The 15,108-nt window shown below is 42.1% G+C and overlaps 1 protein-coding gene across 1 annotated transcript in view; it reads left to right on the top strand.

The window, feature by feature from the left end:
- PODXL (podocalyxin like) overlaps positions 1–15,108 on the top strand; it is a 105,777-nt gene that overhangs the window by 77,674 nt on the left and 12,995 nt on the right. Inside the window, exon 5 of the mRNA XM_075857506.1 lies at positions 9,310–9,460. Within this exon, the coding sequence (XP_075713621.1) occupies positions 9,310–9,460 (151 nt within the window). The remainder of the gene's footprint in view (positions 1–9,309; positions 9,461–15,108) is intronic.

Genomic DNA, 15,108 nt, shown 5'->3' with positions numbered 1-15,108 from the left:
TAATGCTGTATTGTAACAGTTCCGACTTTTACGGATGCAGGGAAAATTTTTTTTTTTAACTTTTAATATATTTTTTTATACTACTAAAAACTTTATTAAACTTTTTATTTTTTACACATTTTATTAGTCCCTCTAGGGGACTTGAACCAGTGATCGTTCGATTGCTGGTACAATTCACTGCAATAAATACTAATGTATTGCAATATATTGTCATTTTTACAGGCTCCTGTTAAGCCCTGTCAGAGGGTCCTTCATTAGTCCCCTGGGCTGCCATGACAACCATCAACCTCCCCTCCCCCCGATCGCGTTGTGGACCGTCCCCTCTTTCTAACATCTTAGATGCTGCGATCGTGATTGATCACAGAATCTAAGGGGTTAAACGGCCAGCAACAGCACGACCTCTGTTCCTGGCCGTTAGCTGTAATACACAGCTGACACATGCTTCGTACGGAGCGGGTGAGCCCGCTCCAAACATCACACCTTGCACCGCGACGTGCTATTACTTTGTCATGCGGGTAGGGGTTAATTAACATTGAGAGGCCATTATCTTTGAATTATTAAAACTTAATGAATTTTCTTTGGCCTGCACAGATTTCATTTTTGACCTTTGTTGCGCTATAACATCTAGGTGTGGTTATATATTATATAAGAAAACTAGGTTTGTCATTTATATCATTAGGGGACACAGCAGCATGGGTATAAGCGCTTGCCACCAGGAGTTGGACGCTAGGTAGGAAAATTCTTGTTTCTGTCCGGGCAGGCCATATGTTTCCCACAGACAGAGGCTAATTCAGTTTTAGCTTCGTTTCCGTAGGCGGCAAACATGACCTGTTACCAGAAGTGTTCAAAAAATAGCAGTCCAACATCATTAACCGGATAAATCAATGTTTTTGGTAGAAGTGATATTTCTACATAGCAAATAATTTACTTGTAAGTCTAGTAGAGTGGTAGAAAAAAAAAACAGACCCAACAATTCGCACATGCACGCAGCTCATTCTAAGTAATTGAATTATTATTTGAAAGAGGTTTGTTCAAAATAATATTAGTGAGGAATTAAATTGGTGAATTCGTTCATTCTGTGGAATAACAGGTTTCAATTTTGGCCTTTATTTAAAGGGAATGTGTTGCAAATTAGAATATTTTTTTTTAACCCCTTCCCTCCGCAGCCATTTTTTGAATTTTCGCTTTTGTTTTTTCCTCCCCACCTACCAAAAGCCATAACTGTTTTATATTTCCATCAATATTGCCGTATGAGGGCTTGTTTTTTGCGGAACGAGTTGTCGATTTTCACAGCACAATTTTTTGTACCATATAATGTAGTGGGAAATGAGAAAAAATATATATGTGGGGTGGAATAGGAAAACACAGCGATTCCTCGATATTTTGGGTTGTTTTGTTTTTACGGCGTTCACCGTACGGTAAAAACGGCATGTTAACTTTATTCTGTGAGTCAATACGATTACAGCGATACCAAATTTATATAGTTTTCTTTATGTTTTACTACATGTTTTCTACAAGGAAAAAAAACTGATCGTTAAAAATAAAATTTAAGTTTTGTCGCCACATTCTGAGAGCCATAGCGTTTTTATTTTTCTGTCAATTTAGCGGTGTGAGGGCTTATTTTTTGCGGGGCAAGCAGTAGTTTATATTGGTACCATTTTGGGCTACATGAGAATTTTTGGTCACTTTTTATGGGATATGAAGTGACCAAAAACCAGCAATTCTGATGTTTTTAATTTTTTACGGTGTTCACCGTGTGGACTAAATAATGATATATTGTAATAGTTCAGACTTTTACTTGTGCGTCGATACCAGTTATGTTAGCGTTTTATTTTTTTTACATTGTGCTGGAGGGAAAAATGTTTTTTTTTTAGCTTTTAATTTAAAAAAAAAAAAAAATGATTTGTTAAAAAAAAACTTTATTTTACTACTTTTTACTTGTCCCCCTAGGGGACTTTAACCAGCGATTGTTAGATTCCTTGCACGATATACTGCAGTACTAATGTATTGCAGTATATCGTGATTCTAACAGTCTCTCATGAAGCCCCCGGAGGCAGGGCTTCATAGGAGTACAAAGATGCCAGACCTGGGGGACTTCATCAGGCCCCCAGGCTGCCATGTCAACCAACAGCACCCGCTGATCTCGCCACGGGGGGGGCCGTTGGGACGTTACAGGCGATCGCCCTGTTGATCACGGCATTTAACGGGTTAAACAAGCGGGATCGCGCTCGAATGGGATCCTGCTCGTTACCTGGAAGTGTCGGCTGTAACACAGCCAACACACTCGCTCTATGGAGCGGGCTCAGCCCGTGAGCCCGCTCCATGTTCCCCCACCCGGCGTGCGCCGTATATATACGGTGGATGTCGGGAAGGGGTTAAGCAAGATACTTTTTATTTTTTTTCTGCCACAAGGTGGGAAGTATTAAAAATGAAATAATAATTTGACATGTTTTCCTATGTTGGCCACCAGAGGGAGCACTTCCCAGAATAACAGCAAGGTGAATCAGGTAAGGCAACCTGACTCACAGCTGCTGTAAATGTAGGAGGGAGACTCACCCCTCCCACCCTATTTGTGGCTACAAGCCAGGAAGAGGTGTCTTAAAATTGTCAACCAGTGTCCAACTGCCATTTTGGGAGTGATTTTACAAATGGCAGCTGGCAGCAGCTCTAGGACACACCAAAAGGCTAAGAATGATGAAAGTCAAGAGAGAAGACCTTGTGGTGAATGACTTTTCAGTTGACAGGTTCACACGGCGTGTATTTTATGAGCCATATGCATCAGAAAAACACTTGATTAAGCTTCCCATTTACATCAAGGGTAACGCGCTTTTAGTACATACAACATGCTTTAAGCCCTAAGGAAATTATTTTCTTAGGGTCTATTCACACAGTGCAGTTTTGTTGCACGGCCAAAAACCGTATAGAAAAAGTTGTGGTAAAAATGTGCTTTTCGGCCACGCGAGAATGCGGCAAAACCGCACTGTGTGTATACATCCTTAGGCCATATTCACACAGTTTTTGTAGTTTTTTGCAGTCAGAAAAAAATCTGCCTCAGAATTTCTTCAGGAAGTTTGAGGTGGATTTTGGGCTGCCTGCGCTTTATCCGCGGTTTTCGGTGTGTTTTTTGCCTTCAGCCAATAAATCTAATGCAAGGACTGTGGCCAAAAAACGTGCCGAAAAACACTCGGGAACGAGCATTATGGGTATTTTCTGCCTCCCATTAATTTCAATAGGATGTCAAAGGCAGAAGATGCGCCAAGAAAGGACACCCCACTTTTTAAGTGAAGCCAAGTTACCAGCAAGAACTCCCCATAAAGTCCCATTGTTGAAAAAAAATGTCCTGTAGAGGTTAAAATTTGCCAAGGAACACATTGACTAGCCGAAAGAGAAATGGCGCAACATTTTGTAGACTGATGAAAGAAAAATGTTTCTTTTTGGTTCTAGTGGCTGCAGACAGTATGACAGACGACCCCCGAGCACTAAATTCAAGCCACAGTACACTGTTTAGACAGTAAAGCATGGTGCTTCAAAAATCATGATATGGGAAGGTTTTACATACCATGGTGTTGGGCCTATTTATCGCATACAAGGGATCATGGATCAGTTTGAATATATAAAAATACTTGAGGAGATCATGTTGCCCTATGCCGAAGAAGAAATGCCCTTGAAATGGGTGTTTCAACATGACAATGACCAAAAACACACCAGTAAGCGAACATCTTGGTTACAGACAAACAGGGTTGAGGTTATGAAGTGGCCACCTCAATCCCCTAACCTCAATCCCATAGAGAATTTGTGGGGTGACAACACAAATGCAGTTTATGAGGCTATGAACTGTGGAAAGTAGTCCAATATTCCTGGATTGGAATACCTGTTGAGAGGTGCCAGAAGTTCGCCGACTACACAGATGTCAAGCAGTTCTCAGAAACAATGGTTATGCCAATAAATATTAGTTCAGTAAAGTGAGATCTAAAATCTAATGTTTTCACTTATACATAAATATTTTGAGTTTTTAAAGAAAAATGCTGGCACTGCAATTGAATGTGTAGTATTTCCAGTCCATTTGCATTTAGGCAGATAAAAGTTATTATAATGATTTTACGCTTTATTTGCTTCTTTAATCTCATTGCTATTTTTTTTAACATTACTGTATATGCTACATATGCCACTTTTTTCCTGTACACGGAATAGTTTACAGGGAGCCACCATTCTCTCCCTTCATACCTTTTTTAAATGCTGGGTGAACAAGCACCATCCGAATGACATAGCGCCACTCAATGCCTCCAAAGTCCAGGTCTTCTACTTTAGTCTCTGGCCTGTATCAGAGCTAGGCCTCTTTCTCGGCCATTCACAACAAGACGCCCCTTGGTCACATGATTCAACTGGCCCGCATTATGCCATTGGCGGTCGGTAGGGAGTCTTCTTACTGGAAACGAGTTCAGGAGCAGGGTGGACGTTCCTCAGGCTTTTCTGAGAAGTGGTTTACTGTTTCCTTATCAAGCCCATGGGTGCCGGCGCCATTTCCCAGCGCTAGTGGTTAGGAGCTGTTCTTTTTTGAGTTGCTGTTTCAGGAGTTTTCATCCTCCCAGGACCCTAAAGGATTCTATCCCTTAGGATGGTGCTCCTCCTGAATGGACCAGGTCTTTTGCTCAGGCCTTTGGTGACATTTCCTTTCTTTGGAGCCCAGTTGCCAGATAGCGGCCAAGCTCAGCTCCCCTCCTTCCCTCCCATCTATACTACACCATCTACCTCTCGTGGTTGAACCCATAAGAGGCACAGGAGTAACAGGGACAAGTCCCACTCCTCTTTAGGTTCCCTCCATCGGTCCCCTGTTAGTAATCAGTGGAGAAGCTTCTTCCAACAAGGATTAGTCGACTTCCTCAAATGTATCTTCCGATTCGGATTGAGAATCTGAGCAGCACTTACAACTCTAAGGGTATGTTCACACGCAGTGTTTTCAGGTGTATTTCGGGGAGTAAACTGCTCGAAAGACACCTTGAAATACGCCCATGAAACGCTTCCCATTGTAATTTGTAGGAAAAACTGTGTTTTGTTCAGGACGGGGTGTTTTTTACGCCGCTGTTTTAAAAAACGGCACGTAAAAAGATGCCGTGAAGGAGCATGTCGCTTCTTGAGCCGTTTTTGGAGCGGTTTGTCATAGGTTGTATTGAAAAACAGTTCAAAAAAAGTCTAATAAAAGCCTCAAAAAAAGTTTTCTCCTTCAAAAACGGCTGAAAATCAGACTATTTTCCCTTGAAAACAGCTCTGTACACCGTGTTCCAAATTATTATGCACATTGGATTTAAGTGTCATAAACATTTAATTATTAGTTTTTCAATTAAACTCATGGATGCTATTGCGTCTTAGGGCTCTTTGGATCATTGTAATCAATCTCAGACAACTGTGATAATTAGTTTGCCAGGTGTGCCCAATCAAAGGAAAACTACTTAAGAAGGACGTTCCACATTATTAAGCAGCTGCCAATGACACAGCTGCCAATGACACAGAGGTATTCTTTGCAGCATGAGATGGTGCATTGTCATGCATGAAGATAATTTTGCTACGGAAGGCACGGTTCTTCTTTTTGTACCACGGAAGAAAGTGGTCAGTCATAAACTCTACGCACTTTGCAGAGGTAATTTTCACACCATCAGGGACCCTAAAGGGGCCTACCAGCTCTCTCCCCATGATTCCAGCCCAAAACATGACTCCGCCACCTCCTTGCTGACGTCGCAGTCTGGTTGGGACATGGTGGCCATTCACCAACCATCCACTACTCCATCCATCTGGACCATCCAGGGTTGCACGGCACTCATCAGTAAACAACACGGTTTGAAAATTAGTCTTCATGTATTTCTGAGCCCACTGTTACTGTGTCTGATTGTGAGCGTTGTTTACGGGTGGCCGAATAATATCTTTATGCACACTTGCAAACCTCTGGAGGATCCTACACCTTGAGGTTCGCGGTACTCCAGAGGCACCAGCAGCTTCAAATACCTGTTTGCTGCTTTGCAATGGCATTTTAGCAGCTGCTCTCCTAATCCTATTAATTTGTCTAGCAGAAACCTTCCTCATTATGCCTTTATCTGAACGAACCCGTCTGTGCTCTGAAATCAGCCACAAATCTTTTCACAGTACGATGATCACGCTTACGTTTTCTTGAAATATCCAATGTTTTCATACCTTGTCCAAGGTATTGCACTATTTCACGCTTTTCGGCAGCAGAGAGATCCTTTTTCTTTCCCATATTGCTTGAAACCTGTGGCCTGCTTAATAATGTGGAACATCCTTCTTAAAGAGGCTCTGTCACCAGATTCTCAAATCCCTATCTCCTATTGCATGGGATCGGCACTGCAATGTAGATAGCAGTAACGTTTTTTTTTTAAGTTATGAGCTATTTTATATATATATATATATATATATATATATATATGCAAATGAGGTTTGAAATGGACAACTGGGCATTTTTTTTTTCTTATGTCCAACTGGGCGTGTATTGTGTTTTTAACTGGGCGTGTTTACGTTTATGACGCCGACCAATCAGTGACCAGTCAGCATCATACACTCATCTCAATTGATTTACACAGCAGCGATGTGCAGCCACATAAACAGAGATTAACGTTAATCAAGTGTCCTGATAATGAATACACATGATCATCCAGCCTGGACGTCATGTGTATTCAGAATCCTGACACTTTTGAATCTTTTCTTTGAGATTTCTAGCAAGTGAAACAAAATCTCGTTAACCTGCGTAATCTCGCGAGATTTTGCTTCCCTTGCCAGAGTCTTACAGAAAAGATTCAATTTCCCAGTACATTTTATGGTACTTTAAATTGTGTCAATAGAAACTACAACTCCTCCCGCAATAAATAAGCCCTCACACTACTCTGACGGAAAAATAAAAAAGTTATGGCTCTTGGAAGGCAGGGAGTGAAAAACGAAAATAAGAAAGCAAAAAATGGATCAGTCCTGAGAGGGTTAATTCATTCCTAATGGAAAAAATGTATGCCCACAAAAATATTTTCATTATATATATTCATTTTCGCGGCCTAATTCTAATAAATTCTGCAAAAGACCCGTGGGGTCTAAATGCTCACTATACCCTTAGAAAAATTCCTTGAGGGGTGTAGTTTCCATAATGGGGTCACTTTTGGGGGGTTTCCACTGTTTTTGGTCCCTCCAGGGCGTTGCAAACGCGAACATGGCACCGAAAACCAATCCAGCAAAATCCGTGCTCCAAAATCCAAATGGCTCTCCTTCCCTTCTGAGCCCTGCTGTGGGTCCAATCAGGAGTTTATTACCACATATGAGATATTGCCGTAATCGGAAAACATTGCTTTACAAACGTTGGGGTGCATTTTCTTCATTATTCCTTGTAAATATATGGTTTTCATTTTTACAGACCAATTCCAATATATTTAGGGGAAAAACCTGTGCGGTCAAAATGCTCACTATACCCCTAGAGAAGTTCCTTGAGGGGTGTAGTTTCCAAAATGGGGTAACTTTTGGGGTGTTTCCACTGTTTTGGCACCACAAGACCTTTTCAAACCTGACAAGGTGCCTAAAATATATTCCAAAAAAAAAAAAAAAAAAAAAAGGCCCAAAATACACTAGGTGCTCCTTTGCTTCTGAGGCCTGTGTTTCAGTCCATTAGGACACTAAGGCCACATGTGGGATATTTCTAAAAACTGCAGAATCTGGGCAATAAAATATTGAGTTGCATTTCTCGGGTAAAACCTTCTGTGTTGTTACAAAAAAAAAATGTATTAGAAATTAATTTCGGCAAAAAAAAAAAATTTCACCTCTGCTTTCATTTCTGTGAAATGCCTGAAGGGTTAAAGCACTTTGTGAATGCTGATTCGAATACCTTGAGGGGTGCAGTTTCAAAATGGGGTGACTTCTCAGGATTTTCTAATATATAAGGCCCTCAAAGCCACTTCAGAACTGAACTTGTCCCTGAAAAAAAGGCCTTTTGAAATTTTCTTTAAAATATGAGAAACTGCTGGTAAATTTCTAAGCCTTGTAACGTCCTAGAAAAATAAAAGGACGTTCAAAACACGATACCAATCTAAAGTAGACATACGGGAAATGTTAACTAGTAACTATGTTGTGCGGTATTACTATAGGTTTTACAAGCAGATGCATTTAAATTTAGAAAAATTCTAATTTTTGCACATTTTTCCTAAGTTTGTGTTTTCCAGAAATAAATACCGAAATTATCGACCAAGTTTTTTCACTAACCAGGTACAACATGTCACGAGAAAACAATCTCAGGCTGGGTTCACACGACCTATTTTCAGACATAAACGAGGCGTATTATGCCTCGTTTTACGTCTGAAAATAGGGCTACAATACGTCGGCAAACATCTGCCCATTCATTTGAATGGGTTTGCCGACGTATTGTGCAGACGACCTGTAATTTACGCGTCGTCGTTTGACAGCTGTCAAACGACGACGCGTAAATTGACTGCCTCGGCAAAGAAGTGCAGGGCACTTCTTTGCAACGTAATTTGAACCGTTCTTCATTGAACTCAATGAAGAGCAGCTCAAGATATACGAGCGTCACAGACGCCTCGTATATTACGAGGAGGAGCATTTACGGCTGAAACGAGGCAGCTGTTTTCTTCTGAAAACAGGCTGTCATTTCAGCCGTAAATGCCTGCTATCGTGTGAACATACCCTCAGAATCGCTTGGATAGGTAAAAGCATTCCAGAGTTATTACCACATAAAGTAACACATCAGATTTTAAAAAATCGGCTGTGTCCTGAAGGCCAAAACAGGCTGGGTCCTGAAGGGGTTAGGGTACGTGCACGCGATAGCAGGCATTTACGTCTGAAAAGACAGACTGTTTTCAGGAGAAAACAGCTGCCTCGTTTCACACGTAAATGCTCCTCCTCGCATTTTGAGCTGTGCTTCATTGAGTTCAATGAAGAACGGCTCAAATTACGTCTGAAAGAAGTGTCCTGCACTTCTTTTGACGAGGCTGTATTTTTACGCGTCGTCGTTTGACAGCTGTCAAACGACGACGCGTAAATGACAGGTCATCTGCACAGTACGTCGGCAAACCCATTCAAATGAATGGGCAGATGTTTGCCGACGTATTGTAGCCCTATTTTCAGACGTAAAACGAGGCATAATACGCCTCGTTTACATCTGAAAATAGGTCGTATGATGAACCCAGCCTTAAGGAGCATTGATATGTGTGTATCATATATGACCATATGACGACAGGATTACACAAGTAAACGCTTACCAAGTATCAACTTTATAGTGCTGCTGTAAGTAACAAAAGCTTTCTGTTTTTATAGGTAGGGAAACGTAAAGACGATGCAATGGAGATATTGAAGCATATCTGCACAGCTCTTAAGCCTGGATACCAGCCAAAGAAGGATGAATGCCATATAAATCTGGACAATGGAAGTAATGGTGAGCTGCTCATAGCAAATGCCTATGTGCAAAGTAAGTACTACATACGTAATAAAGTTTTTTGCAGTGTACATTAAAAATGTTTAACACCTTAACCCATTCCCACCACAGACAATTTTCAATTTTCAACTTAGTTTTTCCTCCCCATTTTCCAAAAGCGATAACTTTTTAATTTTTCCGTCGATATAGCCATATGGCGGCTTGATTTTTGTGGGACACGTTCAAGTTTTTCATGGTGCCATTTAATGTACCATATAATGTACTAGGAAAAGGGAAAAATATTCTTTGTAGGGTGGAATGGGGAAAAGCTGACTTCTCGATGGTTTATTGCGCTTTGTTTTGTTTTCACCATGCAATTAAAACGACATGTTAACTTTATTCTCTGGGTCAATATGATTACGGTGATACCAAATTGATAGTTTTTTTTATATATTTCACTTTTAAAGCAAAAAACTAATTGTAAAAAATAAAAATTGTGTCGACACATTCTGAGAACCTTAACTTTTTATTTTTCCATAGATTGAGTGGTATAAGGGACGAGCTGTAGTTTTTAATGGTACCATTTTGGGGTACATGCGAGTTTTTAAATCGCTTTTTATTCTATTTTATGTCGGAGATAAGGCGACCATAAAACAGTGATTCTGGCAAGCTTTAATTTTTTTTAAGGCGCTCACCTTGCGTGTTAAATAACGTTATATTGTAATAGTTCTTTTTTTTTTACGGATGCGTCGATGCCAACTATGTTTATTATTATTATTTTTTACAATGCTATGGGGGGAAAATGGGAAAAGTTTTTTTGAACCTTTAATATGTTTTTTTTGTAGCTTGAGGCAGGGCTTAAAGGGGTTGTCCAACTTCTGACAACTGATGACCTATCCACCGGATAGTTTCATCAGTATGTCATCGGTGTGGGTCCGACACCCGGACCCCGCACCGATAAGCCGCTCCGGTGGCCTGCGGGCACTGGATGTTGTGGCACATAATGCTATGTACGGAGCCCGGAAGCAGTTGGCTCTGTACATAGCATAGTGGCCGTGCTGCAGAACTGCAGGTCTGCTCCTATTCACTTGAATAGGAACAGAGCTGCAGTACTGCAGCTCGGCCGCTATTCCGTGGCCGGAGCGAACTCCGAGGCACCGGACCAGCTGATCTGTGCGGGTGTCGAACCCCCGCAGATCATGTACTGATGACATATCCGGTGGTTAGGTCATTAGATGTCAGAAGCTGGAAAACCCCTTTAATAGTACAACGATGACAGGCTGCCATGTCAACAATCGACACCATGCAATCACGGAGGGACTATGGGCTGTCAGAGGGGGTCACCCCCTATTTTGAATGCCTAAAATTCCTCGGTCACTTGTCACAGCGAACTGTCGGCTGTAAAATACAGCAGACACCTGCATTGTATGGAGCGGGCTCAGTCTGTTTATTAAAAATAAAAAATAAAAAGAAGATTACAGTAAAAATAAAACAAAAACACTTTTTTCCCCATTGAATATGGTTTTATTTAGTAAAAGGCTAAAAAAAAAATGCAAATATATCGCCGCAATAGTAACGACCCAAACAATAAAGTTAACACGTTAATTAAGCCGCAGGGTCGACGCTGTACAAAAATAAATAAATGTGAAATTCCTTTTTTTGTCTTCACCCCCCCCTCCCGAAAAAAGATAAAATGAAAGTTAGTCAACGGAGTACTAATGAAAACTAGACCTTGTCCCGTCAAAAAAACAGCCCACATATGACCACATTGATGGAAAAATAAGAACGTTATGGATCTTGGAATGCGGGTATGCAAAAACAAATAATTTTTGTTTAAAAAGGTTTATATTGTGAAGAACCTAATAAAACATAAAAAGCTATACATATTCGGTATCGTTGTAATTGTACTGACCCATAGAATAACGGTAACATGTTATTTATGCCGCAGAGTAAATGGCAAACTTAAAAAAAATGAAAAAAATATTCTGGAATAGCTGTTTTTTTTTCATGATTCCCTCCCAAAAACAAAGTTAAAGAAAGTTAACCAATATATTATATGTTCCCTAAAATGCTGCAATTGAAAAATACAACTCCTCCAGCAAAAAACAAGTCCTCATACAGCTGTTTTGACAGAAAAATAAAAAAAGTTCTGACTCTTGGAATGCGACGGTGAAAAAAAAAAAACTAAAAAAACTGCTTGCTCATTAAGGACAACATAGGCCTGGTCGTTTAGGGGACAATGTACAAAAGTAGTGTGAATGACAGAACAAGTCTATAGCTCAGATTTAAGGAGACTGGCGTTTCATATGCCAGTCTAAGGCTATGTTCACACGGAGTATTTTGCCGAGTTTTTTGACGCGGAAACCGCGTTGCAAAACTCGGCAAAAACGGCCCGAAAACGCCTCCCATTGATTTCAATGGGAGGAGTCGGCGTCTTTTTCCCGCGAACAGTAAAACTGCCTCGCGGGAAAAAGAAGCGGCATGCCCTATCTTCGGGCGCTTCCGTCTCTGACCTCCCATTGACTTCAATGGGAGGCAGAGAAAGCGTATTTCGCGCTGTTTAATGCCCGCAGCGCTCAATGGCCGCGGGCGAAAAACGGCGCGAAAAACTCTGCGAAAATCGGCGTGCAGGGAGAGGAATATCTGCCTCAAACTTCCAAACGGAATTTTGAGGCAGATATTCCTCCTGCAAAATACCCCGTGTGAACATAGCCTTAGGCCCTGTTCACACAGTTTTTTTACGAGTTTTTTGACGCGGAAACCACGCCGCAAAACTAGTCAAAACGCCCGAAAATGGCTCCCATTGATTTCAATGGGAGTTGGACGAGTTTTTTTACCACGAGTAAAAAAATCGCGTCGCGGTAAAAAGAAGCATCATGACCCATCTTGAGTCGATTTCCGCCTCCAAAACCCCATTTCAATCAGTCAGAAAGAGGAAAAAAACGCCTCGACGAGTGTTTTGACGAGTTTTTGTCAAACCACTGTGCAAAAAACGTCTACTGGTAGAGCAGTTTTTGCAGGAGGAATTTTCCTCCTGCAAAAAACTCAGTGTGAACACAGCCTTAGAATAAAGCCTACTGGAGTTAGATACGATTTTTTAAGGTGATACAGCTTTGACTGTCCGTGTGCCACAAAGTGAAATCGCTGCCAATTACGAGATGACGTAGATTTACGCTATAATGTACGACAATTTGTGACGTACATTTGTGAAGCCGCTGTGGCCCTACCCCTTCTACTAAGCCCCACCCACTCTTTACTTAGAGGTGAAAGCAGCATAAAACGGCAGAAGTAGTAAAAAAAAAATTTGTGCACAACAGGTATGCGCTAAAATTTGTGACTTTCTACCACCACTAAAGTGATGTAAACCTCTTATTTAAATTCCTCCCTATGTGGAATTGTACTTTAATATTAGGACATCTCTGAGGTTACTTTGGTGGTATGTACCAGATAAGAGATTTAATTTCTATATAATGTGAAATTAAAAAAAAGCAAAACTAGACTAGATAAAGACGTAAACCGTCTAGTCCGTTTTTCTATATGTATTTAGTAAAACATGCATCAACAACCTTTAATACGAACAAATATAGCAAAATACCTGTATATACAAAGAACAAATCTCTCTTGTGTGTGAGGAGAAGGGAGCACAACACTGATTTAGTGTACGAAAATCGCACAGTAAATTTGCAACATTTACAAAAGTCTCAGTTTAAGGCCCCATGCACACGAACGTAAAAACGCCCGTAATCACGGGCCGTAATTACGGGCCCATAGACTTCTATTGGCCACGGGTACCTCCCTGTATGCTTACGGGAAGGTGCCCGGGCCATTGAAAAATATAGAACATGTCCTATTTTAGGCCGTAATTACGGCACGGGCAGGCCCATAGAAGTCTATGGGGCTCCCGTAATTACGGGTGACTACGTGTGTGCACCCGTAATTACGGGAGCGTTGCTAGGCGACGTCAGTAAATAGTCACTGTCCAGGGTGCTGAAAGAGTTAACTAAATCGGCAGTAATTCTCAGCACCCTGGACAGTGACTTCCGATCACAATATAAATCAACGTGTAAAAAAAAAAAAAGAAGTTCATACTTACCCAGAACTCCCTGCTTCTTCCTCCAGTCCGGCCTCCCGGGTTGACGTTTCAGCCCATGTGACCGCTGCAGCCAATCACAGGGACTGCCGCGTTATCCAGGGATGTCGGGCTGGATGTCGAGAGGGGGACGCGTGACCAAGGCAACTGCCGGGTAAGTATGAATTACTTTTACCTCGGAAAGGGCTGCCCCTTGTCTGTATCCTGCACTGAAAGAGAGAAGGGGCTGCCGATTAATGCAGTGCAATTTTGCATCGAAAACGTGCCCGTAAATACGGGTGGAATACTGGTGACATATGGGTCGAATACGTGTGACACCGGACCCGTATTTATGCTAGTATTTACGGGAGGGAAAAAAATACGTTCGTGTGCATGAGGCCTAATGCCCCGTGCACACGAACGTATTTTTTTCCACCCGTAAATACTGGCGTAAATATGGGTCCTTTGTCACACGTATTCGACCCGTATTACACTAGTATTTACTGACCCGTGCCCGTAAATACACCCGGATTTACGGACCCGTTTTCTCTGCATTAATCGTCAGCCCCTTCTTTCTATCAGTGCTGGATAGAGAGAAGGGGCAGCCCTTTCGGGCAGAGTTTCCGCAACGATTGAAAGTAAAAGAAGTTCATACGTACCCCGGCCGTTGTCTTGGTGACGCGTCCCTCTTTTGACATCCAGTCCGACCTCCCTGGATGACGTGGCAGTCCATGTGACCGCTGCAGCCTGTGATTGGCTGCAGCGGTCACATGGGATGAAACGTCAACCCGGGAGGCCGGACTGGAGGAAGAAGCAGGGGGCTCTGGGCAAGTTAACTTTTAGGCTTCATGCCCACTTCAGCCTTTTCCTTCGGGGTGCTAGCCGTTTTTCTGATAGCTAGCACCCTGACCCATTCATTTTAATGGGGCCATGCACACTTCAGTTTTTTTGACGGTTCCGTTGCTCCATTCCGACAAAAGTAGAGCATGTCCTACTTTGGTCCAAGATTCCGTGACCGTGAAGCCCATGCAAGTGAATGGGGCCGTCAAAAAAAACTGCATCCATGTGCCGTCCGTGTGTGGCGGAGCCATTGCCTAGCAACGGCGGGGCAGGCAGAAGCACATTAGAGATATTACACTAATCGGCAGCCACTTCTCTCTATCCAGCACTGATAGAGAGAAGAGGCTGCTGATAAAAATAAAATAAAAAGCAGTTCATACGTACCCCGGTCATTGTCTTGGTGACGAGTCCCTCTTCTTTCTCTAGTCCGACCTTCCTGTATGACGCGGCAGTCCATGTGGTCGATGCAGCCTGTGATTGGCTGCAGAGGTGGTCACATGGGATGAAGTGTCATCCCAGGACGCCGGCCTTCTGTTTTATCCCATGTGACCGCCACTACAGCCTGTGATTGGCTGCAGCGTTGACATGGGATGAAACATCATCCCAGGAGGCAGGGCAGTAGGAAAAAGCAGGGAGTTGTGGGTAAGTATGAATTTTTTTATTTTTTTATTTCATTAGAATTGTATTTTGCGAGCGCCGAGCAAGGTCATTCTTCAGTGCTCGTCACTGTCCAGGGTGATGAAAGTTACCGCCGATCAGTGCAGGCCATTAACTCTTTCAGCACCCCGTACAG

Source organism: Rhinoderma darwinii, chromosome 3 (genome assembly GCF_050947455.1).
Source record: "Rhinoderma darwinii isolate aRhiDar2 chromosome 3, aRhiDar2.hap1, whole genome shotgun sequence".
Taxonomy (NCBI): Eukaryota; Metazoa; Chordata; class Amphibia; order Anura; family Rhinodermatidae; genus Rhinoderma; species Rhinoderma darwinii.
The sequence above is the reverse complement of the archived record's forward strand: the minus strand, read 5'-3'. Positions and strand labels throughout refer to the sequence as shown.